Source organism: Chanodichthys erythropterus, chromosome 11 (genome assembly GCF_024489055.1).
Source record: "Chanodichthys erythropterus isolate Z2021 chromosome 11, ASM2448905v1, whole genome shotgun sequence".
Taxonomy (NCBI): Eukaryota; Metazoa; Chordata; class Actinopteri; order Cypriniformes; family Xenocyprididae; genus Chanodichthys; species Chanodichthys erythropterus.
The window spans coordinates 8,131,531-8,156,692 of NC_090231.1; the positions used below are offsets into that span (position 1 = coordinate 8,131,531).

Below are 25,162 nucleotides of genomic sequence, written 5' to 3' on the forward strand. Positions count from 1 at the left end.
TTTTACAGTATCAATTCGAGCCAGAGTCTTCATCCTTTGGAAGTGCAGGAAGTGAGAGTGGAATTAGTGTCGACTTCTTTTGGAAGTCAATAACTCTGTTTATCGTGCACTTTGATCTTTGAAACTTTGCAGACCTTTTACATTCATAAATGGTACTAAATAATAAACAATAATAAATGCCTAAATAATAAACACACTACTTTAAAGGTATTATCCAAAAAAGCATGACAGGTCCTCTTTAAAGATACATTCACAATGACAAAAGCTATTTGTTGCCATTGCTCTTTGGAAGTTAACAACTTTTAGGTTGCTTTGTTACAACAAATGGCTGTCAGTGTGAACACCCAATAATAATAATGAGTTGATTGCACAGAGAAAAATACTGGCTAGGGATAAGGTTAGTTAGTTTGTGACTAAAAAAACAAAAACACAAATCAGTTGGATAAAAAGTTGAATATTGCATTTTTACTTGGAAAAAAGTTAGATTATTGACGTTAAATGTGTTTCAAAAGGTATTTGAGTTAATAATTTAAAATATTTTCAATTAGATATTTATAATGTTACAAAATACTTCTGTTTCAAATAAATGCTGCTCTTTTGAACTTACTATTTATCAAAAAATCCTGAAAAAAAAATTATACATTAAGGATTTGTTCTCGTTTTAGTTTAATAATTGTTCCCTTATTTTGATTAAAATGGTTAGTTCACCCAAAAATGAAAATAATGTAATTTTTTACTCACCCTCATGTCGTTCTACAGCCGTAAGACCTTCGTTCATCTTCAGAACACAAATTAAGATATTTTTGATGAAATCCACTGGCTCAGTGAGGCCTCCATAGACAGCAATGTCATTCAAACTGTCAAGGTCCATTAAGGTACTAAAAACATATTTGAAAAAGTTCATGTGAGTTCAGTGGATCTATCTTAATATTAAAAGTGACAAGAACACTTTTTGTGCACCAAAATAAACAAAATAATGACTTTTCAAAACACTGCTTCAGAGCTTTTTTTTAGCGCCAAAGTCACGTGATTTCAGCAGTTTAGCCGTTTGATTTGATCTGATTCAAAACAAAAGATTCATAAAGCTCAGAAGCAGTGTTTTGAAATCGGCCCATATGAATATTGTTAAAAAAAAGTAATTATTTTGTTTTTTCTGGTGCACAAAAAGTATTCTTGTTGCTTTATAATATTAAGGAAGAACCACTGAACCCACATGAACTTTTTTAAATATGTTTTTAGTACCTTAATGGACCTTGAGAGTTTGAATGGCATTGCTCTCAATACAGGCCTCACTGAGCCATCGGATTTCAACAACAATATCTTAATTTGTGTTCAGAAGATGAACAAAAGTCTTACGGGTGTAGAACGACATGAGGGTGAGTAATAAATGACATTATTTTCATTTTTGGGTGAAATAACACTAAATCAAATTTAGTAAATCAAGGGAACAAATGATTATATTGTGGTCACAATTTACTTAAAACGAGAGAGCAAATTAGTGAAACGTGCTGACATATTAGTTAGGATATACTTTTTGTGTGTGTGTGTGTGTGTGTGTGTGTGTGTGTGTGTGTGTGTGTGTGTGTGTGTGTGTGTGTGTGTGTGTGTGTGTGTGTGTGTGTGTGTGTGTCATGTGCGGGGCTTTGTACGGGTTTCCATGCAGTAATAATTAGAAATGTTTCTTGAGAATGATTTCTGCATAAAAAAAAAACATGATCACATAAAAAAAAGTTATTTTAAATTGTAATATTTTACAATATTACTGTTTTACTGTAGTTTTGATCAAATAAATGCAACAATGGTGAGTTTTTCATCAAAACATTTTACCAACCCAAACTTTTGCACAGTAGTGTACAGCATGTCATAATGGTTATTGCCTTAGTGTTTATAAAACTGACATAAACCTGAGTCAAAAATAGTCACGTAGGCACATTTTAACCTGCAGATGTTGTGAAATAAAGCATTTGTCTAATAATGTCCTGTCCTCCGATGGTTTTAGCGTCCCCTGGCCACTCTTCTTATGAGACAGATGCAGGATCCCAGTTTTGCTTGTCTCAGGTATCTGCTGTCCTGCCAGGAACACAGTCAGCTCTTCTTATCGCCGCTGCAGGGCCACAACGCTGTATTCTGGGATGGAGACAAAGATGACAGGTGCGCTCTTGGGAATATCAGCATGAAAACATGCCTTTCTTGTATGTTCACGAGGCATTTCTTTTCAGATTGGGCTGATATCATGAAGGTTTGTGCCTTTGTGATTTGTTTGCAATTTTAGATTTTGTGGCTTTGTTCCAAAACTGACATCCTGTCTGCTGTACACAGCTGTCTTCTAAGGCAGCTTCCTAACTGAAATATAAGGTCCTACCTTACTGTTATGGCATGCTTTAATTAGGCAGTTTGAATTGATTTTAAACGAGTTTGGATTTAATACGCTGTTAAACTAAGGGGTTAATATACTGTAGTATGAATTTTAGTGCTGTCAAACAATCGCATCCAAACAAAAATGTGTTTGCAAAATATATGTGTGTGTACTGTGTATAATTATGTATATATAAATGCACACACATACATGTATATATTATAAGAAATATTTGCATGTGTGTATATATACAGTACTGTGCAAAAGTCTTAGGCACGTCAGTATTTTCACCCCCCCAAAAAAGGTTTTAAGACAGTTTTTTATATCTTTTGCTGTAGTGTGTCAATAGGAAATATCCGTTCACATTTCCAAACATTCATTTTGCCATTAATCGTAATAATCCAGTGAGATTTTTTAATAGCCGGAGCACCGGCTCTTTATCAGTCTTATTGTGTATTCAAAAATCTCACTGGATTATTAAAATTAATGGCAAAATGAATGTTTGGAAATGTCAAACGATTTTTCCTATTGACACAATACAGCAATAGATAACTGGCTTAAAACCTTTTTTGGGGGGGTGAAAATACTGACGTGCCTAAGATAGAGATACATTTTTTATATATATATATATATATATATATTTTTTTTTTTTTCTATATATATATATATATATATAACACATTTTTAAAAAATATGTGTGTATATTTATACACAGTAAACACATTTATTGTAAACACAAACTTTTATTTTGGATGCGTTTAATCACGATTAATCATTTGACAGCACTAATGAATTTATTTATATATTTTTGTTTAGGTTGAACATTCTTTATAAATTGTTTTTGAATGAGTCAGGTATACAGTATTTATAGTTAATTTCTCTCACTTCATCGCAAGGTAGTATTATTTATTTACTATTATAGTATTTATTAATTTTTTTTAATGATTTAACTTTTATTTTTATATTTTCTGTTTTCAGTTTTAATTTTAGCTTTAGTAAATGTATGTGCTTTTGTATTTTTTATTACTTTTTGGCTTTTTTAAATTTCTATTTAGCTTTTATTAATTTATTTTTTATGTTGGTTTTAGTTCTAGTAATTTTAGTACTTAAACTTATTTTATTTCAGGTAGTTGCCAAGGCAACATTTTTAGTTTTCATTTAAGTTTGTTTATTTTATTTTTAAGTGTATTTTATTTAAGCTTTATTTCAATTAATGAAAAACAATTTTAAAAAGTTTTAGGTTAAGTTAACAATAACAGCACTTAGTTCTTCTTACTAATATCTTAATGTCTTATCTTATGTCACATTGTATCATGGGATTACTTTCTCCATTAAGGATGCACATTGGAATTTAGCCAAAAAGAGAAGGTTTTGGAACAGCGTTCGTGTCATTAGTGCGCCTATATGACGCCTTAAAATGCTGCCTACCTATGCAGCGCGCTAGTTTTGGGGCCTGAGTCTTTTCCGTAATGAGGCAGAAAGGCCAAAGAAAATTAAATCTCAAAGACCAGGTTTGCACTTCACAAAAATGGCCCTCATATGCTGGTACAAGCCTCATACCAGCCCATAATCAACCCTTTCACTCCATTTCCCTCATTTAAACATTCTCCCGTTTTTCTATTTAACGGCAATTGCTCCCCTTCAGACCTCTCGCTCACTCATATAAACACCCTCATTAGAATCATTCAGGAATCTCATTTTTCCAGCTTCCCTTGACGCTCTCAAGCCTCCTTTAAAAAAATGACTAATTTTAATATTCATGAACACATATATAGGAGCTTATTATTATGCATGACGGCCCAATAGGCAGATAAATGCCCTGCGATCTACAGCCGGCCTCATCTGATCATTTGCCGCTTTGTTTGCATGCACTGGATCTCTATAAGACACTTCGACGACACGTTTCACTTTTATCTCGCAGCACAGGTGTTTGCAATTACCAGCTTTGCCCGTCATCATGCCAAATGGAGCAGCTGTAGTCGCGTTGGAGGTTCCTTTAAATACGTCATCACGGGCAGAACAATGAAGGTTTTGTCTTGTGTTAATCATCATATTAGGCCTTGAATCCTACCTAGTGCCCTGAACATGGATGTGAGTGCTTACAAATACAGACAGTATGCGTGGAGACAGTCGAAAAACAGCTGAAAACAATATCAGGAAATTTTCAAATTGTGAGTGATTACAAAGTAAATTGTAAAATATATTGTATAATGTATAATTAATTATATACAATACAGTTCAAAAGATGATTAAAAATAAATCAAAGTGACAGTAAAATATTTATAATTAAAATTATTATGAAAACAAATAAATTCAGGCTTGCTGAGTACAATAAACTTCTTTCAAAAACAACCCCAAACTTTTAAATGTATAGTTTTGCGCTGTAATATTTCATTAGGTAGAAATTGGTCTTTGTAACTGTTTATGTAGAGAACTATTATAATCCTGTAATCTATCAAAAACAATAACAGTCATGGAAATTTATTGATAAAAAAGACTGGAAACCCTGCTAAGCTTGTTTAAGATGGTCTCAACCAGGGGTGTAACGGTTCAAATCACTCACGGTTCAGTTCTTATCACGGTTTTAGAGTCGCGTTTCGGTACGGTATGTGCTATTTTCTGAGGAAAAAGGATTATATATCAAATAAAAAAAATAAAAAATAAGAACAAATAATCAAACTACAAGCAACGGCACAAAAAATGCAATAGAACAAAAATTCAAATAAAACAGGTTATTTAGGTATCTAACAGTAGTTTTCATTTACAGAAATTGAATAATCAAATGTGACATGATCCAGCAAAATGAGTCACAGTGACCCAAATTTCAAAAGTGAGATTTTGGTATCAATGGAAAGATGAGACAATAAGCGTTAAATTTGATATCCTAGTCAAAGCCATACCTTGAAAGGTTTTAAAGATATACCCATTTGAATTACAGTAGTCTGCCCTCTTTTTCCAATTGAAAACCTGAGAAAATCGCTTTTAAAGTTTTTTGCCCATTTTTTTGTTGATATCTTTCAAAATCCATTGTATTTAAAGGGATAAACTATTTATTTTACAGCTTAATTTGACCAAAGACATTTTTATATATATAAATGCTAAACCAGGCTGGGGGTGGCCCTGGCCTTAAATGCTCTAAATTGTAATGGACTGGAGCTCACATCGGGAGAAATGGGAACACGGGGGCACCGCGATGCGACCGCAAAGGGCACTTTCACTTTCACGATCAAAGTGCATGCCACTGATAAGCATTGTAAATGCAGTATTACAGTATACACATACCGATTAAACACGCAGGTCTCCTCTCGTGCGTCCTCCCCACTGGACTTTTGTTTCGCTTTCATATATCTCTTTTATAGATGCCATCAATGCTTTTACCTTTCTAGATGTAATTACCGAAATCAAAACAGTACATAAACTATAAATCCTCACGAAAACTTCAATCTGAAGGACTGTCTGAAGCGCTAGTCTGACAGGAGGATGGCTGGACCAATCGCGTGCCTGTCAGTCGAAACAGGGCTTCCCATTGATAAAAATCAGCGTTTATGTCAGTGTGTTTACATTTCTAAGCTTTTTGATTGGTTCTATACAATGTGTAACACCATATTTGGAGAGCAGAGATAGTGACGTTTCAGGGGATACCGGGAAATGCTCATAAGTGACGAGAGGAGTTGAGAAGTTCATTTCCAGCGAATTTAGTAAAACCATGTTAAATTTAATAGCCATTTAAATACCTTTACTCAATTATCTGGACTACGAAACTTTGGGAGATTATTTTTGAAAGTCTGTTCTTTGAAATTAGCTTTAAAAAAAAAAAAAAAAAAAACGAACGTCGCGACTTCCGGCTCATTTCGCCAGAGCGGGTCACAAATGTAAAATAACACTGCATGTAACATTCACTGTATTTAAATAAATTAAATAAAGATGAATCATTATTAAAGTAAAAAAAAAAGAAGCTATTCAGTCATTGATTTCCTTGTCTTTTGTTGTTTGATTAACATTAAAAACAGACAGCAGGAATATTAGGCTGCTGTCACTTTAAGACATGCACTGATCCAAGACACTGACACTGATACACATGCGTTGTCTTTCCTGACTGTTATACGTTCACTTAACCTACTATGTTTGCTAGGATACTTGCCAGGACGGCATGTTAACATAATTATTGTATGAATTTGTCCATTCAACACAATATTTGTGTGCTGTCGGAGATGTGGGTTTGCACGCTTGGGATGAGCAACCATATTATAGATGCATCGTCAGATTTAAGATGAACTGCGGTGCAAGTACTTGCCGAACCATGTGTGGAGAATGGTACGTTTTTTTGTTGTTTTTTTTTTAACCGAGAACCGTTACACCCATCTCAACTGGGTTTAAGTTGCTCTCTCATCTTGGCCATGCTTGGTGGTCTCTCATGTCTCTCAGCATGAACTAAAAGGTGCAAAAAACTGCCCTAAAACTGGTTAAAAGACCAGACTGAGACACCAATCTAAGTAGTTTTTTGGTCTTAACCGGTTTAAGTTGGTCTCCCATCCTGGCCAAGCAGGTGTTTAGAAGAAAAGCCCTCTAAACCAGGTAACAGGTCAGTCTGACCGGGCTGCGAGACCAGCTAAAACCAGCAAACCAGTTTAGATTGGTTTAAGGTATTTTTTTCTGTTCAGCAGGGAAGAAAACAAGACATCAAATAATTGGCACAAACAAGGCAATAAAAGCTCCATGTGGGATTTGTGATCTAATGCCCCCCTTGATCATTGGATACCAGCAATTTCCTGTAAATTATATTTTAAGTACATTAGCGTGAGGTTGGCCCAAATCACTTTATCACCACAGCCTTTATTTGTCCAAGTTTGACGTTGCCAATTAGATTATTGCGGCTTCATAAGCGAAAAGGAAAAACAGAAATTGCAATAAACAACTTGCCAGCGTATTTGGATCTGAAGCGTTCATAGTTAAATTATGGAGTGCGTCATGACGGATCGAATCGTTTGGGTCCTGTCACAGCGCACAGTCAGATAAATGACTCGACTGATCAAGTCATGAATCAACGTTGCACAAATGAATTAACGAAACGTATAAACCTACAGACTGCCCCACGCTGCTGAGAGCTGTGCACCCGCATAACAGCATAATGTATAATAAATGTTGAGATTAATGTCTGTTCATAAATTAAACAGTGCATTGAAATCATTTTGGGTTTGTATAACATACTGTGTCCGTACAAAACAGCCAGGATTTGAGTTATTGAGTTATTTTAAAACTGAAATGATAAATTAAACCTAAATAGTAACCAGTGTTGGGTAAGTTACTCTAAAAAAAAGCAATTAGTTACTAGCTACTAACTACCAACTTCAACTCATACTTATTTCAGTTAGTTGCCAAGGCAACATTTTTAATTTTTATTTAGTTTAAAGGGTTAGTTCACCCAAAAATGCAAGTTCTGTCATTAATTACTCACCCTCAGGTTGTTCCACACCCGTAAGACCTTATTTTTCATAAAATCCGATGGCTCAGTGAGGCCTCTATTGCCAGCAACATAATTAATACTTTCAGATGCCCAGAAAGCTACTAAAGACATATTTAAAACAGTTCATGTGACTACAGTGGTTCAGCCTTAATGTTATGTTATTTTTTGCGCAAAAAAAAAAAAAAAATAGTGACTTTATTCAACAATATCTATTGATGGGCGATTTCAAAACACTGCTTCATGAAGCTTCGAAGCTTTACGAATCTTTTGTTTTGAATCAGTGGTTCGGAGCGTGTATCAAAATGCCATAGTCACCTGAACCATTGAAATTTCGAAACACTTATGACATACTGAAGCCTTCTTTACTGAAATCACGTGACTTTGGCAGTTTGAAACACGCTCCGAACCACTGATTTGAAACTAAATATTAATGAAACTTCATGAAGCAGTGTTTTGAAATCACCATCACTAGATATTGTTGAATAAAGTCGTTATATTGGGTTTTTTTGTGCAAAAAAAAGTATTCTCGTCACTTCATAAGGTTGAACCACTGTAGTCACATGAACTGTTTTAAATATGTCGTTAGTAGCTTTCTGGACATCTGAAAGTGTTAATTATCTTGCTGTCAATGCAGTCCTCACTGAGCCATCGGATTTTATCAAAAATATCTTAATTTGTGTTCTGAAGATGAATGAAGATCTTACGGATGTAGAACGACATGAGGGTGAGTTAATTCATTTTTAGGTGAACTAACCCTTTAAGTTGTAGTACTAATAGTAACTTTTTCATCTATTATTTATATTCTATTTTATTTCAGCTTCATTTCTAATAACAAAAATAGTTTAACATTAATAACCCTGTCCCTAGCATCTTTTTTTCACAAGAAAAGCACATTTGCATTTCCACAAAATGTGGATTTCATGTGTGTGTGTGTGTCTTACAGGAACTACACCATTGTAAACTTGGCCAAGGGGCAGGTGGAGGTAAAACGGATGTCATGCCCGGGAACACGTCTGAGCTGCCAAATAAAGATGGAGAACACCCTGTGGACCGCCACTGAGGTGAGCCTCTGGGAATCAGTTTCTGCATTCTGTACAACAGCATAGGAATGTTACCAAGGCAACAGCACTAATGGATACTGTTCTCACAGTAAAGGAGACGTGTTGTAACTTAATGTTTCTTGCTCAAGTTTAGTGTGTGATAGCAAACATAATGACCGGTTTCAAACAGGTTTCCTGAACAGATTCCTCTGCCCCAAACTCACACCATTAGTTGACACTGCCTTGTTTTTAGTGCCTGTAGGCTAAGGTTTTATTCAGAAAGCATTTTAAGAGATGTGTTTGATAAGGTTTCTTCACCTGTAGACTAGATCTTGTTTTTTAAGATATGAATACTTTTTTTCCCCCAGTAAATATGCATTAAATTGTTCAAAAGTGACAGTAAAGACATTTATAATGTTACAAAATATTCTATTTCAAATAAATGCTGTTCTTTTGAATTTTCTATTCATCAAATAATCCTGAATCCAATTTCCATAAAAATTCTTATAATAATCAGAAATGTTTCTTGAGCAGCAAATCATCATATCAGAATGATTTCTGGAGGATCATGTGACACTGAAGACTGGAGTAATGATGCTGAAAATTCAGCTTTGATCACAGGAATAAATTAGATTTTAAAATATATTCATGTAGAAAACAGTTATTTTAAACTGTAATAATATTTCACATTTTTACTGTATCAAAAAAAATGCTGCCTTGGTAAGCATAAGAAACTACTTTCAAAAACATAAAAAAAATTTAAAAAAAAACTTACGCACCCAAAACGTTTTAACGGTAGTGTATTTGAAACATCTGATAGATCCCAACATCATTGACCTTTAAAAAGGTTTAAAAGTGACACATTTTGTCAGTTTTCGTTTGGTTTTAAGTTGTTTAAATTAGTTTTATTTTACTTGACCTAGTAAGTTTGACTGAATTAGATTTTCTCTTTGTATGAAGGGCTGGGAATCGTTATAAATTTAATTTGGGCTCTTACTCTGATTTCAAATAACAGTTTTAGTCCCTGAACAGTAATTGGACTACAGGAAAAACAGAAAAGGTCTAAAGGAAAAAATGGCACATACAGAATACTAAGAAAAGACACATGCATTTTAATGCTACACACTGGCAACATGTACAACATGACTGTCGGTTCAGAATCACTGGTGAACCCAAACATCATGAATTTCAATTGGTCCCAGTATTTCGTAAAAAATAATAATAATTTATAATAATAATAATAAAAAGGTTCTGAATTAGAGGTGTTTCTCCATTCCCAACCCTATTTGTAAGTGAGCACAGCAAATGAATGGAGATGGTTATCTTGATACCTTGTTGATGTTTCTACAGGAACAGGAAGTCTTTATCTACAGCCTGAAAGAGATGTGTCCCTTGAGTCACCCGCAGAAAGTGCTCTCCTGTCCGGCCGTGGTAACCTGTCTCTTTTTACTGCCCGCCAGGAAAGAGGTCAGTGCCCCGACTTGCAGTCATTGTCATGTAAACTACACTTCTGCTTATCACATTTTGATTTGTTTTCTTGGTTTATTCAAAGTAAAAAAAAAAAACTACATTATACATATATGCATTATTATTTTTGATCTCAACATGACAGAAAAATAATTTCTACAAAAAGTTGAGTGTTTGGCTTGAGAGTGTTTTGTAAATCTGGTTGATAATGGTCTTTATTTTTGGTTGTTTTTATATATAAACTATTATATTATATTATAAAGTATAAATTACTTTATTAATGAATAATAATAAATAAATAATATTGTATTAAGTAGTAAGTAATATAGGCTGTCAAAATTAATGCGTTAACTTGCGATAATTTTTTTTCAGTTCAGCTAAAACAACTAGCTTAACTAATATAATTTTAATAGCCTACATTTTTAAAGACAAGTAAACAGTCAGTAATAAAATACGAATAAATAATCAAATTACAAGCAATAGCACAAATAAATACAATGCAACAAAGACAAATTAAATAAAGTGCTTTTTATGCAGGTAGTTAATTAATTAAGTATGCTAATCAAATAAATAACACTGCATAGTTTTTACATCCTTTTTAAAGTTTTAAAAAGTTTTCCCCCTTTGTTGTTTGGTTAACATTAAAAACGCAGACAGCAGCAGGATTATTTGGATGCTGTCACTTTAAGACCAATGCATGCACCGATCATGCGTTTCCTTTCTCAACTGAAGACATAACTGACTGTTTACTAGGATACTCACATTTTTTGACATCATTTTGAGTGAATTTGTCCATTTAAGCACAGAAAGGTATTAAAGAGAGCTCAACTTAGTATTTTTCCCGCTGTCTATGTTTCACAAAGACCTTAGACTAGTTTAAACTGTCTTTTTCCCATCAAGCTTAATCTTATGTAAGTGGGCAGGTTTTTCTCATCTCCATCTCTAGTTGCTCTCGTGTTTGAAGTAGCTGGCGTCCAGGTGTTCCCGCTCTCCCTCTCTTCAGCAGATGTCCCAATGACATATTCAGTCCTCGTCGCTTCGCCAAACACTCTGTTATATGAGCCTGGCTCTTTTTGAAGTGCCCTCGTTTCCCACCGTTCATTCGCTGAGGGTCACTGACAAACTGAATGTCAAAAGCTGTTGTGGAGATTGGGGAATGAACATGCAGCTGGTTTTGGGCTGTCAGTGCAGTTTAAGGGAGGAAACGATATGGCATGTGGACAAAAATGCATGTGAAGGTGGAATAAAATATACATAGAATAAATGTTCTGTATTGTTAGATGTTTTTTGGTTTTAGTTGACATTGACTATGTGTGTTTGAGAAGTTTCTCAGATATCCAGGTCATTTAGAAGTTAAACAGCATGACGGATCACAGCAGAATTAAATGGATCTACACTAATCCCGCCAATAAAAATGACTTCTTAATGAGTTTTAAATTAGTCTTTTTGACGTGTTTTCCAGCAAAAAATGTAGAAATCTTCAAAACAAGATATTATATCTTCAAGATGATTATATTATATTATATTAAAAAATATTATGTTAGTATGTTAAATATATTTGAAAGTATAAATATATAAAAAGTGTATTATTCTATTAGTCTTTTTGACATTTTTTTTTTTTTTTTTTACTTGGTTTTAAACTTTATACTTAAATCAAGTGAAAAATCTCCCAGTGCAGTAAGACAAAATACACTAGTATATAGAGCGATCTGAGAGCAAGTCCTAATATCTTATGCAGTGTTGCTTTCCAAGTAGGTCTTGTTTCAAGGATATTTCAACTGGAAAGTCTTGAATTAATTTTGTGTGTGAACGGCCTTATATTCTGTTCAGCTAGTCCTGTTTTTGTTGCTTGTGATATCTGTATGATATCATGACATGTTTTTGATATATTTAAGATGTTAAACAAATTAGTTCTTACAGATGAAGGCCTGGTTTCACAGACAGGGCTTGGATTAGGCCTTAGTTCAATTAGGGCATTTAAGTAGCTTTTATAAATGTGCCTTAGGAAAAAACATTACTAAATCTTGAGACAAAACAATGAAACTGACATATTTTAAGATAAGTGCTTTCAGTTAAAACAGCTCAAACATGCATTTTAGTCTGGGACTAGTTTAAGACTTGTCTGTGAAACCGAGGGTGTGTGTGTGATTTTTGTACACCAAATGGAAGTGCAGAATGTTTAACTGTATACTGTGTTAGATGCACATGCAGATTTCTGTTACTGCTCCAGTTTAGAGGAAAAATGTGTGGGACAAAAAAGACTGAAAGGATCATTTCAACTGAGTTGAGTTGAGTTCATCCTCATGTACATTAGTTATCAATAAGGAACTGAGGCTCTCAGAAATCTTTTGTTGAAATATGCAGCATTTCAAGCTCATGGGGCATAAAACGGAATTTCCATTTTTTTTTTTTTTTTTTTTTTTTAACTTATGATCTGACGGAAAAGTAATCTCTGTTTTTAACTGATAGGGAAGTGTTCTGGAACTCTAGTTGAAAGTGGTCTTTATTTTTGCATTACTTTTTTTTCTGCTGCTAGTGGTGGATATCTTACAAACTTCCCCTTTTTAGTTTTATGTTTCATAATTTTACTTTTTATATTATATTATATTATATTATATTATATTATATTATATTATATTATATTATATTATATTATATTATATTATATTATATTATATTATATTATATTATATTATATTATATTATATTATATTATATTATATTATATTATATTATATTATATAACAGTACACAAACATGACGGTTCGGTCCGTACCTCGGTATTGAAGTCATGGTTCAGTACGGGTTTGGTATAGCAGGGGGGGAAACTAAACATAAAAATGCTTTTTTCTTCTTTTTTATTAAACAGTGGTTTATTGAACAAATTGTGTCTCTCTTTAAATAAATTCAATTATAATTAACATTTTCTTAAGGATAAAAAAAAATCTGTCGGTGCTGTAAACTACATACAGCGAGCCGTTTCTTGCACATTACTATTAAAGGTTACAATTAAAAACAGAGCCCAAACTATTAAATTCATGTAGATTAAAAAAAAAAAAAAAGTACATTGCACATAAGGCAGGTTTTGCATTAACTAAATTTAATTATAATTCATTTTTGAAATATAATCATTTAATATATACATATAATTATTATAATACATATTATAAATATATTCAATATATATTAGCTAATATAGTGCATATATTAAGTGAAACATTTGACTTTTGATATTTGATCTGCCTGCATTGACACTATTCTTTAAGAGCTGCTGTGCAGCCAAAATAATGTACCAGTTATCACTGTAAAGCTGCTTTGACACAATCTACATTGTAAAAAGCGCTATATAAATAAAGGTGACTTGACTTGAAACACTCCCTCTAGAGTTAATTTCTCTAGTGAACTAACTTGCTGTGGGAACTAAATGACTTTCCTGAGGTAAATGTTATGCTACGTGAGATATTATTCTCAAGCTGTTTTATAAATGTCTTTCTGTGGTTGAAACACTGGTTGAGAGATTACACGCATATCTAGATCGTCTGTTCTTCTTCTACTGCACTTTCTCATGATGTGGTGGTTGGCAAACAGCATTGCATTACCACGCGCGCCCCCTTCTGGATTGGAGTGCGGATCGCCTGTGATTTGAACGTTATTTATTTATGTTATGTCTCTTGTTCAGTCTCTCCCACAGGTATTTGCAGGCATGTCTGATGGTCTCATAGCGGTTTATTCTCTGGTTGACGACATGCCCGTGGAGGGAGAGACGTACATCTGCTCGCACACGATCAACAAGCATCTGCTGAGGATGGACGACTTGGACCCTCGGCAGCGGCCGTACCCGGTGCGAAGCATCGTGCCCGTGTCCACCGGATCGGAGGTGTGGTACACCAACGGCCCTGGTGTGCTCGTCATCGACAGCCTCACGCTTCAACCCATCTGCCGCCTCGACCCGTATCTACCGCCGTCCTGCGTGGTGTCCATGGCATCGTCCGCTAGCTGCTGGGGCGACGAGGCCGTCTGGTGTCTGGACAATCACACCAACACGCTTCTGATGTATCACGCCGCAAGCTATCAGATCTGCGCCACATACAACTGCAGCGACGCCAATCCACTACGTGATGTTTTCCCTGTGGAAAGGCCGGCGGGGATCGTGACGCCCGTGAGTCCTGACGTAGATGTAGAGTCACTTCCGCTCAACCTGGAACTAGTGCAGATAACGGTTACACACAGCGAGAATGCAGGAACGCAGATCTTGTGCCAGCAGGACTCGCTGGATTACTGCTCCATGACATCTTCCGGGTTCAGCTCGGAGCAGCTGGATCAGATCGGGGATTTGGAGCCGGGCAGCTCATTGGGTCTTCCTCACATCGAGCGCTCTAGTTCGGGACCCCTCAGCTCTTTGACTAGCTCCAGCAGTATGCCTTTTTCCGTTGCCGTTTCACCGGATTCAGTGCCTTCCAGGAGCGCAACAGATCCAGAACTAGCGGATCAAAGCTACACACCACTGCAGCTGAAGGCCTTAAACGTCATTCCTGTCAACAGCACCATCTGGGTTCCCAGGTATGGCTAACACTTCATCACAATGGTTCTGACAAAAATTATAAAGAATGATTATTTTCCTTGGTATTCATTATGATTAGTAGAATTTAAAAATACTTTGTGTTATTTTGATGCTGTCATGCCGGACTTTTGAAAAATTAAATTAATAATTATATTCACTAGGAATACATTAATTTGATCAAATGTGACAGTAAAAGCACTTATAATGTTACAAAAGATTTCTATTCCACATAAATGTTAAATGTCAAAAGTTTGGGGTCAGTAAGATTTTTTTAAAGGGCTCCTAAAATGCCCCTTTTACAAGATGTAATATAAGTCTCTGGTGTCCCCAAAATGTGTCTGTGAAGTTTCAGCTCAAAATACCCCACAGATCATTTATTATAGCTTGTCAAATTTGCCCCTATTTGGTTGTGAGCAAAAACACGCCGTTTTTGTGTGTGTCCCTTTAAAGGTGCCCTAGAATTAAAAATTGAATTTACCTCAGCATAGTTAAATAACAAGAGTTCAGTACATGGAAATGACATACAGTGAGTCTCAAACTCCATTGTTTCCTCCTTCTTATATAAATCTCATTTGTTTAAAATACCTCCGAAGAACAGGCGAATCTCAACATAACACTGACTGTTACGTAACAGTCGGGATCATTAATATGTACGCCCCCAATATTTGCATATGCCAGCTCATGTTCAAGGCATTACACAAGGGCAGCCAGAATTAACGTCTGGATCTGTGCACAGCTGAATCATCAGACTAGTTAAGCAAGCAAGAACAACAGAGAAAAATGGCAGATGGAGCAATAATAACTGACATGATCCATGATTACATGATATTTTTTAGGGATATTTGTGAATTGTCTTTATAAATGTTTAGTTAGCATGTTGCTAATGTACTGTTAAATGTGGTTAAAGTTACCATCGTTTATTACTGTATTCACGGAGACAAGAGCCGTCGCTATTTTCATTTTTAAACACTTGCTGTCTGTATAATGCATAAACACAACTTCATTCTTTATAAATCTCTCCAACAGTGTAGCATTAGCCGTTAGCCACGGAGCACAGCCTCAAACTCATTCAGAATCACATGTAAACATCCAAATAAATACTCACATAATCTGATGTATGCATGCAGCATGCATGATGAAGACTTTGTAAAGATCCATTTTGAGGGTTATATTAGCTGTGTGAACTATGTTTATGCAATGATAGAGTCGAGAGCTCGGGAGGGGGCGGAGAGCACGAGCAATTAAAGGGGCCGCAGCCTGAATCTGTGCATATTTAATGATGCCCCAAAATAGGCAGTTAAAAAAATGTATTAAAAAAAATGTATGGGGTATTTTGAGCTGAAACTTCACAGACACATTCAGGGGACACCTTAGACTTATATTACCTCTTGTAAAAAAACATTCGATGGCACCTTTAAATGCAAATGAGCTGCTGCTCCCGCCCCCTTTCCAAAATAATGCAGAGCTTTAACAGCTCGCACTTCGGTTGCTCAACAACAACAAAGCTGGAGAATCTCACGCAGCCAAAATGAGGATTGTCAGTAACGGTGTTCAGCCTTACATTGTTCAAACCGGAGTCAACTCTGATGGAGAGACTCAGGAAGAAGTTACAACTTTTAGAATGAAACTGGACATTTCTGAACGGTTAGTGGATAAATTTATGTAGCTGCTGTGGAGTTGATTCAACTCCTTGACTAGCATGTGCCGTCATGTGAATGCAAAAAATTGACCCTCATTTGTGAAGCAGTCCGGCGTAAAATGACAGCATGGTAACAACACTCTACTACAACAATTCTTCCTCTTCTCTAAAGCAGCCCAACATGGCCCCGCCCCCTTTGTTTTTACATTTTTTCAGGATTATTTGATGAATAGAAAGTTAAAAAGAACAGCATTTATTTGAATTAGACATCTTTTGTAACATTATAAATGTCACTTTTGATCAATTTAATGCATATTTGCTGAATAGAAGTAATAATTTCTTTATAATATAAAAGTAATAATAATAAATAAAATTATAAATTATATTATTAAAAATGAAAATAATACTGACCCCAAATTCAGTACAAATGCAACTGGCATAGATATAATGTGCATAATGTGTGATTGTGAATCAGATTAGTTGATCATTTAATCATAATCTTAATTTTTTTTTTTTTTTAATTGTGCAACACAACTAAAAAAACTTTGATCACATACAAAACATACAAGTGTTTAGCACAGCATCTCTGCTGTTAAAGTCAGAATGATATCAAATTGACCTTTTTTTAATGCATATAGTAATCTTTTGTTGTTCAATAGCCGTTTCACACAGAAATTCATCACAGTATAGTAGTAAAATTGGTTGCATGTATTTTGTATTTCATGCTGTCTATTAGGGCTGCACGATTAATCGCATGCTATTCTCACGCGCATTTCGTCAGTAAAGCCGGTTCCCTGATTACCGCTAAATCGCCATCACCTGCTTTCAAATGGAGCGCCTTTTAATAGACAGAGCCGTAGTTCACAGACAAGCCACGCAATATCGCGTTCATTATCGCAGGCGATTCATCTGCGATATGAACGCGATATTGCGTAGCTTGTCAGTGATCTACGGCTCTGTCTATTAAATGCCGCTCCATTTGAAAGCAGGTGATGGCGATTTAGCGGTAATCAGGGAACCGGCTTTACTGACGAAATGCGCGTGAGAATAGCATGCGATTAATCGTGCAGCCCTACTGTCTATAAAACATAGCGATACAAGAGGCATTTTGGACATATTTGAAGCCTAGCCTGATTTACAGAGGTTTAACATGCTCTTGGATCAACATTCAGTCAGTCGCTGTCATCTGATTTTAGTGCTTGTGTTTAGCCTTTATCTCAATAGCAGTTTCTCAGCTGGGGCATGTTGTTTTGAGCCAATCACCTGAACTTAGGGCTTAGTTTGGGCCTAAAACAACATGATTGTAGTCAAACGTGTTGAATTAGATCTGTGATTGGTTGATCATTGTCCTCTGGTTTCAAACTATGATAAATGTTGTTCCAGGAGCGACAAAAGAACGTGTCCTGCTGGAGTTATTCATCAATTAAACATTTGGTTAAAGAGAGCTTAAGCACTAGATCAAGGGCAGAATGAAGTGTTTTTTGAGAAGAGCACATTAAAATGTCTATGTTTTATTCATGAATATAAAATGCATTATAATTTGAGTCTCCGGGAGCGTTGGACTTTATTCTCCATAACCCAAACACCACAGTATAATCAGGTCACACAGGTGCCTCATGTTGTGCTCAAAGAAACCGAGGCGCCCAATAAGGACATTGATTAATAAAAGGACCTTCCTGCTACTTATAAAGTAGGTTACATCTCTTTTATAAGCATGAGAGTTCGCTATTGTATTATAGTGAATATCAGTGTACAATGTGTTCATTCATTCAAACAATAAAAGAGTAAATCGGCAGATAGTGTTATTCAGTGTTCATTTTTATAAAGGGAACTATACATTCCCTTCATAGTTTTGCTCAATGCCAACAAAACTGATTCATGTAGTCCCAATTTAAATGGATTATGTAGACGTCCGTTTTGCAAATGTAAGTAGATTGAATGAATTAAAATGAAGTGATCAAGAATAATTGCATTAGCTCATTTTAATTAAGCAAATTGAACAACCAGCCAAAAATTATTTTATTTTATTTAAATTGCTGCAAGTTAAAAATCATAGATGACTGGAAAAGTCCATTTCAAGAATTAAAAGAAATTAGTTTTTATATATATATTTATATATCATCTTAAAAGAAAACAATTGCCCAAAAACGCCTGGGAGCCCTGAGAAAAGAGTGAAAATTAATGAAAATGAACATTTAGCGGCTGTTCAACAACAGACAGAAGAAGCTGAATGTGTGTTTGATTGTGAAGTGTAAAATGTCTGATCTCTGCCATACTGAAGTGGACAAAATGTCAGCGGCCGCTTTTTATTCCCTATTTGTGCATCCTCGTTTCCCTGTTTCGTTTTGTGTCCTACACTCAAAAAAAGGATACGTTGGATTTATTTAACTTTGTTATGTCCACAGGTTCCACGAACTGGGTTATGTTGCATTTAATTAACATTCTTTATTTCAGTAAACGTAAGTTTATTACATAAGGTTAATTCAATGCCATTTAGTTGAATCAGGTTAACATTCTTAATTTGTCCAAAACTATTAAACTCAATTATTCTAAAATTAATATCAAACAAACATTAAAATAAGTAATCCAGTTTAATTGATTAGTTTATTTAGTCAATGCAAGAACAATTTTTACAAAAGTTATCTAAGAATAATACTTTAACAAAATCTTCATCACAATGATAACCCTCAAAAAAACACTAACATACCAGTAACTCTTTTAAATACAGACATAAAAGAACATTAAACATTAACAAGTCTCCCAATTTATCGTCTTGATAATAAAAAAATAGCATTTTATTTCAACATTTACTTTCCCTATCCAGCCCTGTGCCATGATGGGAAGGAGAAATCCTGTTTCGGATTAACTTAATATACTTGATTAAATTGAACAAGCATCAAATGTTATTTTTGGCTTACTTAATTGAAACATGTTCTTTCAAAAAATAACATTGAGTTGAGCCAAAACGCAACTGTTTGAAGTCACTTTAACACAATGCAGTTGTTTGAATGAGAAACCTAATACAATGGTGTTAAATGAAAATATATATATTTTTTAAATAACTTCTCCATCTTAGGTTGCAAGGATAGAGGAACAGAAGCAGTGAAAAATATTTGTTCAATGTAGGGCTGCCCTCGACTAAAGATTTGGGCACGCTCAAGTTCACAGAGAGACACAGCAGAAAGCGCACCCTGTTTGCTTTCATTATTTTACAAAAGCACAACGTTTTGTTGTCATTATGCAATTAAAAGTAGACTCTACAGATTCAAAAGATGTATTCCTCTTATCTGTATGAACATGAGTATTTTAAGTGCAAGTGATTGCGCCGGCGCCTCCATGTTAGCTGTCATGCAGTAAGCCCGCTACTATTCAGCTTTCACACTCCGCACAAACCTACATTTAGCCTACACTTTTTGGTTAATGTTAGAGCGAGCGGCCATGTAAAGTTGCTACTACTTGCATGTTTCTGATGATAAGCCATATTTGAGGTGGACGAATGATAGGTGATTGTTTGGATGTCCTGCCCGACGTACTGTAATTACCACATGGATCAGCTGTTAACAATCTGTCTGTCACAGACTCTGTGATTTCGCCACTTCCTGTGGATTTTTTTTTTTCTGCGACTTGTCAAAATTTGGTCGATTCGACTATTAGGGGTCAGTCCTAGTTTAAGTAAATAAGTCTCTAATAAAAGTAGCTAATTGTGTTAATTACTTTTTATGGAAAGTAAAGCTCTTCTGTGTTACTTTTTCTTGTCTGGGCTGGGCTTGTTTGTTTTTTTGTTTTTTTAAACAAAAGTTCTATTTTTGGCAAATGTAAAGGCCGTAAATTCACTTCTGTACAGTAGAGGGCGCAGCTCAAACAAACCTTTCAGCTGTGCTGCCATTCTCAACTATATTATTTTTAATTTTTAACATTACTTTTAAACTGGCTATAAATAAAGTTGTGCTTCTGCTCTGTTAATTGGTGTGATTGTGAAGTGTAAAATGAAAGTGGTGGTGTCAGCGCTCTGCTCACTTCAGGTGTTTTTATGTGTGTTCACAGGCGTGGAGGAGACATCATGGTTATCGAGGTCCAAGAGCAGGCGGGGTCGCTCAGGGGTCGTGTGATAGCCGTGTTGACGCCGCCTGGAGTGCCAGAGTACGGGTACGTGTCAACGGCCAGTCACATGCACATAAATAATCACACAGTGTCCACATAAACAATTCCACACTGTTTGTGACAGCCGATTGCCAGTAGCAAGTGGAAATCAGTGATGGATGTAGCGCTCTGCTGCCCATAAACAAGCGCAGACAGATTTTGCAGACGTCTTTCACATTTTCTTCATTGATTTTTGAGGGAAAAACTTTCAAAACGCCCTTGATGAAAGCAAATCTAGTCTCATTTGTTAAATATTTAAAGCTGTAAGCATTTGCAGACTAAAATGTTCTAGAAATGTTTGTTTGAAAAAAGAGATGGCTACAATTAGAAGTTGTAGTTCAGTGCTTCATAAACCTGTTAAATTTCATGCACACACCTGCGTCACAGCAGACACACATCCCATAACAGCCCAGCAGATTCATGTGACCAAAAAAATCAAATGTGTGTGCACAACCTCATTTATACTGCTGACAAAACCCTCATAAAAATCCTTTACGAACATACACACACACACGTCTCATCTGGGTCAAATGAATTGTGCTGATCCCTCAGGACACATATATTTCTTATGCATTTTTTTTTTTTGGCAGATATCATGTTGATGAAAGAATGAGCCTCAAGAAAAATAGAATATTTCTGAAGCGTCACAGCAAAACAACATCAGTATCCCATCCTTATGTGGGTTGATTTTAATTAAGACATTAATAAAGCAGTATGTCGGGTTACACTTTATTTTACAGTGCTGTAGTTACATTGTAATTACTCAAAACTACATGTACTTACTATAGAGAGGGTTAGGGTTTGCTTGTAATTATGCATAATTTACTGTTATTACTATAGTAAGTTGTAACATGTAACCGGCACTGTAAAATAAAGTTTTAACGTACATGTAGATTAATTTAAAGTTTTTTATTATCACCTTTTATACTGTTGAACAAAAAATTTGACTATTTAAAATTGACTATTATAAAAAAAATTAATGTTTGATATTTTTATACTGTATCAAACAAAAATGTCACTAGCACTTTTTTTTAATTTATATATTTATAAAAATAAGGTGTGTTTATTTTAATTATTTATTTTATTTTAAATATAAAATATTTTATCTATCTTTAAATATAATTTATTTTATTTTTAATATTACTTTTTATATTGTGTCGGACAAAAATTCCAGTAGCTATATATAAAAACGTCTTTATTTATGTATTTTTTAAAAAAAATATGGTTTATTTTAATTCTAATATTTTTTTATTTTACTAGCCATACATAATTTTTTATTTATATTTTTATTTATATATTTTTAAATACAAGGTTTATTTATTTCATTTGTTTTTAACATTACTTTTAAACTAGCTTGTTTATATTTATTTTGTATTTGTTTGTTTTTGTATTTGTTTTTAAATATGTAATTTATCATACACTCTAATAAATGCTGGGTTAAACCCAAGTTGGGTTAAATTAAAAAAACAAAACAAAAAAACAACAGCATTTGGGTAGTTTGACCCAACCTGTTTTCTATTGTATAAAAATTACTGTATTGCTCGCTTAAAATTAACCTAAAATAGGTTGGAAATTAAAAATCAGGCACACAATTACTAGAGGCAACAATAATAATCAAAAGGTGAACATTTATTAATGTTTATTATTTAATTATTATTTATTAAACTTATTAATAAATGTTCATTTATTAAACATATGAATAAATGTTGATTTCCAACCTATTTTGGGTTCATTTTAAGCAAGCAATGCAGTCATTTTTAAACACTAGATGAGTTAAATGAAACTGCCCAGCAGGTTGGGCAAACATTTAACCCAACCACTGGGTCAAAACAACCCAATTGCTGTGTTTGGCTATTTTTAACCCAACTTGGGTTATTGTTAACCCAACATTTTTTAGAGAGTACATTTAAATTTTATTGAAAAAATGTTTTACAAAAACAGACTAGTAATAGGCTACATAAAATGTTTTTATGTTTATTTTTTCATTTCTAAATATAAGGTTTATTTCTACTCCACAAGCATGAATGCTTGTGTCAGGTGTTTTTCACTATATAGATTTCTTCACAGGATGCACCTCTTCTCCTCTGGAAGCCTCCCTTCTCCTTGTTCCTCCCGGTTCAATTAGAGAATTGATATGTCCTTCATGGCGGAGTTTGATCGGTTTCCAGGTCACATGCCGAAGGACGGAGGAATGAGAAAACATGGAAACCATCAATTACAATATTGAAAAGCAGCCAGAATGATAAAACACACTGGTGCTGCATATATAATTCAGTTAGTCTTCATAAATGGTACATAGATTTTACATTTTCCGAAGAAACTGTGAATAGTTAAAACCAACAATAAGAGTCATCCATTCAGCTAAACCACCATTATTAGTGTGTTCTGGAGGTCTTCATGGAGAAGTTTAAGTTAGCGCTGTTGTGAAATGTTTATCATAACCTAGTCTCTGTCCCTGTCTGACTCCCGTCAGCTCTCTGCGTAAACACACATTAATCAAACAAGCGATGCTTTCAGGGCCTGTAACTGCTCCTCTATGAGACGTTCCAAGAACAGACCCACTGATACTTCTGCGAAGAGTCCGCGCTCGGTTTATTTTCAGCGTTTGCACGAAAGCGCTCGCCTCTGGTCTCACTCTCTGTCTGTCTTTCTCTCCGTCTGTCTCTCAGGACTCTCATGGAGGCGGCGCTCATCGCAAAGGACACCGTTGTGTGCGGCTTCCGTAAAGAAAACATGGACTGGTGCCTGGCTGTCTGGCGGAGCTGGGGAGCCCGCGAACTGGAGCTCTTCTACCAGGGATACGAGGAGCTCGGCCGCTTGGAGAGCAGTCTGAGGAAAAGGAGGTAGCTGTGTAAACGTGTGCGCGCATGTGTGTGTGTGACGGAGAATCGGCGTACTGTGCGGCCAATAACGACACACACACACACCGATACAGGTGTGTGTCATGGGTAAGGGACACACACACACACACTCACACTCACTCAACAGACTGTTGCTTTAGGTAATATAATCCTGCAGGACTCGGCCACATACACATGTTATATATATATGTTATATATGTATATATAAAGACAAACAGATTGAATGCCACACGCACTAAATGCATCATCATATACATTCAGCTGGAAGCACTCTGATATATGAGTACATTTACATTCATGTACCCAGAATGCATCAGAATTAAACTATGGGGTTCTTGCATTCATGAACTTGGTGTGTGTGTGTGTGTGTTTAAATGCCAAGACAGAATGATGCTGGCTATCAAACTTGATCAATTTCTTCTCAAGTTAACCAGCAAACTAGATGTGCCTTTGGATGAAGAACATGCTGTGTCAGAAGTGATCAGCAATAAGAACCAATGAACTGACAGACCTATGAAACCCCGCCCACTCGATGAGGTCATAATAGAGTGCGACAGTGCCCACCCACTTTTCCGGCAACTGTTGCACTCTATAGGGCACGGTTTAATGTTTACTGTGAATCTCAGCGGTTATGAACGGAGTGGAATACTAGCATACTGAGTGCGTAGAGCAGTAGTATACGAGGTGTCACATGACCTCATTGCTTTGCATGTTTAATTAATTGATTGACATTTGTCAGTCTTTGAAATATATGGCTATTTTCAATCCATTTTTGTTTAAAGTATCATAATATTTGGCAGTCTAATCAAATAATGAGGCACGGTGATGTTAAAAAGCCACACTGGAAATGGAAGGTCAAGCTTAACACATTGTATTATGGGATGTGGTGTTCCACACAGTGTAGTGTACATACAGTAGTCAGCATTTGAAGTGGAACAAAGAAGAACGTTTTTGGACAACTTTGATGAAATGTTTTGATCCACTTCAAATGTTGACTTCTGTAGTACACATACTGTATGCACCGCAGAAGTAGTATGCTAGTATGCATTACCGAACACAGCCAGGGAGTGATGGCAATCTCTGATTTATAAGGAACTCTGAGAGGTTTTGATCTGTTTTGTGTGTTGAGAACACCAGCATGTCGACATTTTGTTATTGTAAATAATATCTGAGCATTTCATCTCTATAGAATGAATGGTATTTATTGTAGAATGTTTAAATCTCATGCTGCATGTATAAAAAGTTATTACTGAACTGTAAATACGCTGAACAGAATCTGATAAATAAATCAACTGCATTTTATATTAAAGATACTGTGTGTGACTGATGTATTTAATGCTGCTTTGACCTGAGGAACAGATTCCCAAACTACAAACAAACATTTGCATTTAAAATAAGAGTCTTGTGTTATATAAAGGGTTATAAGGTGTGTGTTCCTATTACTGCAATGCAACAGCTTTGCATTACGCTTTGCATTACATATGTTGGAAATGTAACACCCATTACCATATCTGAATTTCAGCTCCAGAGGGTCTCTCAGCACCAGTATATACACAGGGATAGAAACAGTAATGATGGTATCAGCGCGAGTCTTCATCCTTTAGAAGTGAATGCAAAGTGGATTTGCAGCGCTG

The 25,162-nt window shown here is 35.2% G+C and overlaps 1 protein-coding gene across 6 annotated transcripts in view; it reads left to right on the top strand.

Annotated features, from left to right (window-relative positions):
• lrrk1 (leucine-rich repeat kinase 1) overlaps positions 1 to 24,825 on the top strand; it is a 111,985-nt gene extending 87,160 nt beyond the window's left edge. For all 6 annotated transcript variants that reach the window (XM_067401379.1, XM_067401383.1, XM_067401382.1 and 3 more), the window contains 6 exons: positions 2,000 to 2,151; positions 8,764 to 8,881; positions 10,211 to 10,327; positions 14,007 to 14,887; positions 20,572 to 20,673; positions 23,337 to 24,825. In XM_067401379.1, coding sequence (XP_067257480.1) covers positions 2,000 to 2,151; positions 8,764 to 8,881; positions 10,211 to 10,327; positions 14,007 to 14,887; positions 20,572 to 20,673; positions 23,337 to 23,514 — 1,548 coding nt within the window. In that variant the 3' untranslated portion in view covers positions 23,515 to 24,825. The remainder of the gene's footprint in view (positions 1 to 1,999; positions 2,152 to 8,763; positions 8,882 to 10,210; positions 10,328 to 14,006; positions 14,888 to 20,571; positions 20,674 to 23,336) is intronic.
• Positions 24,826 to 25,162: the final 337 nt, after the last annotated feature.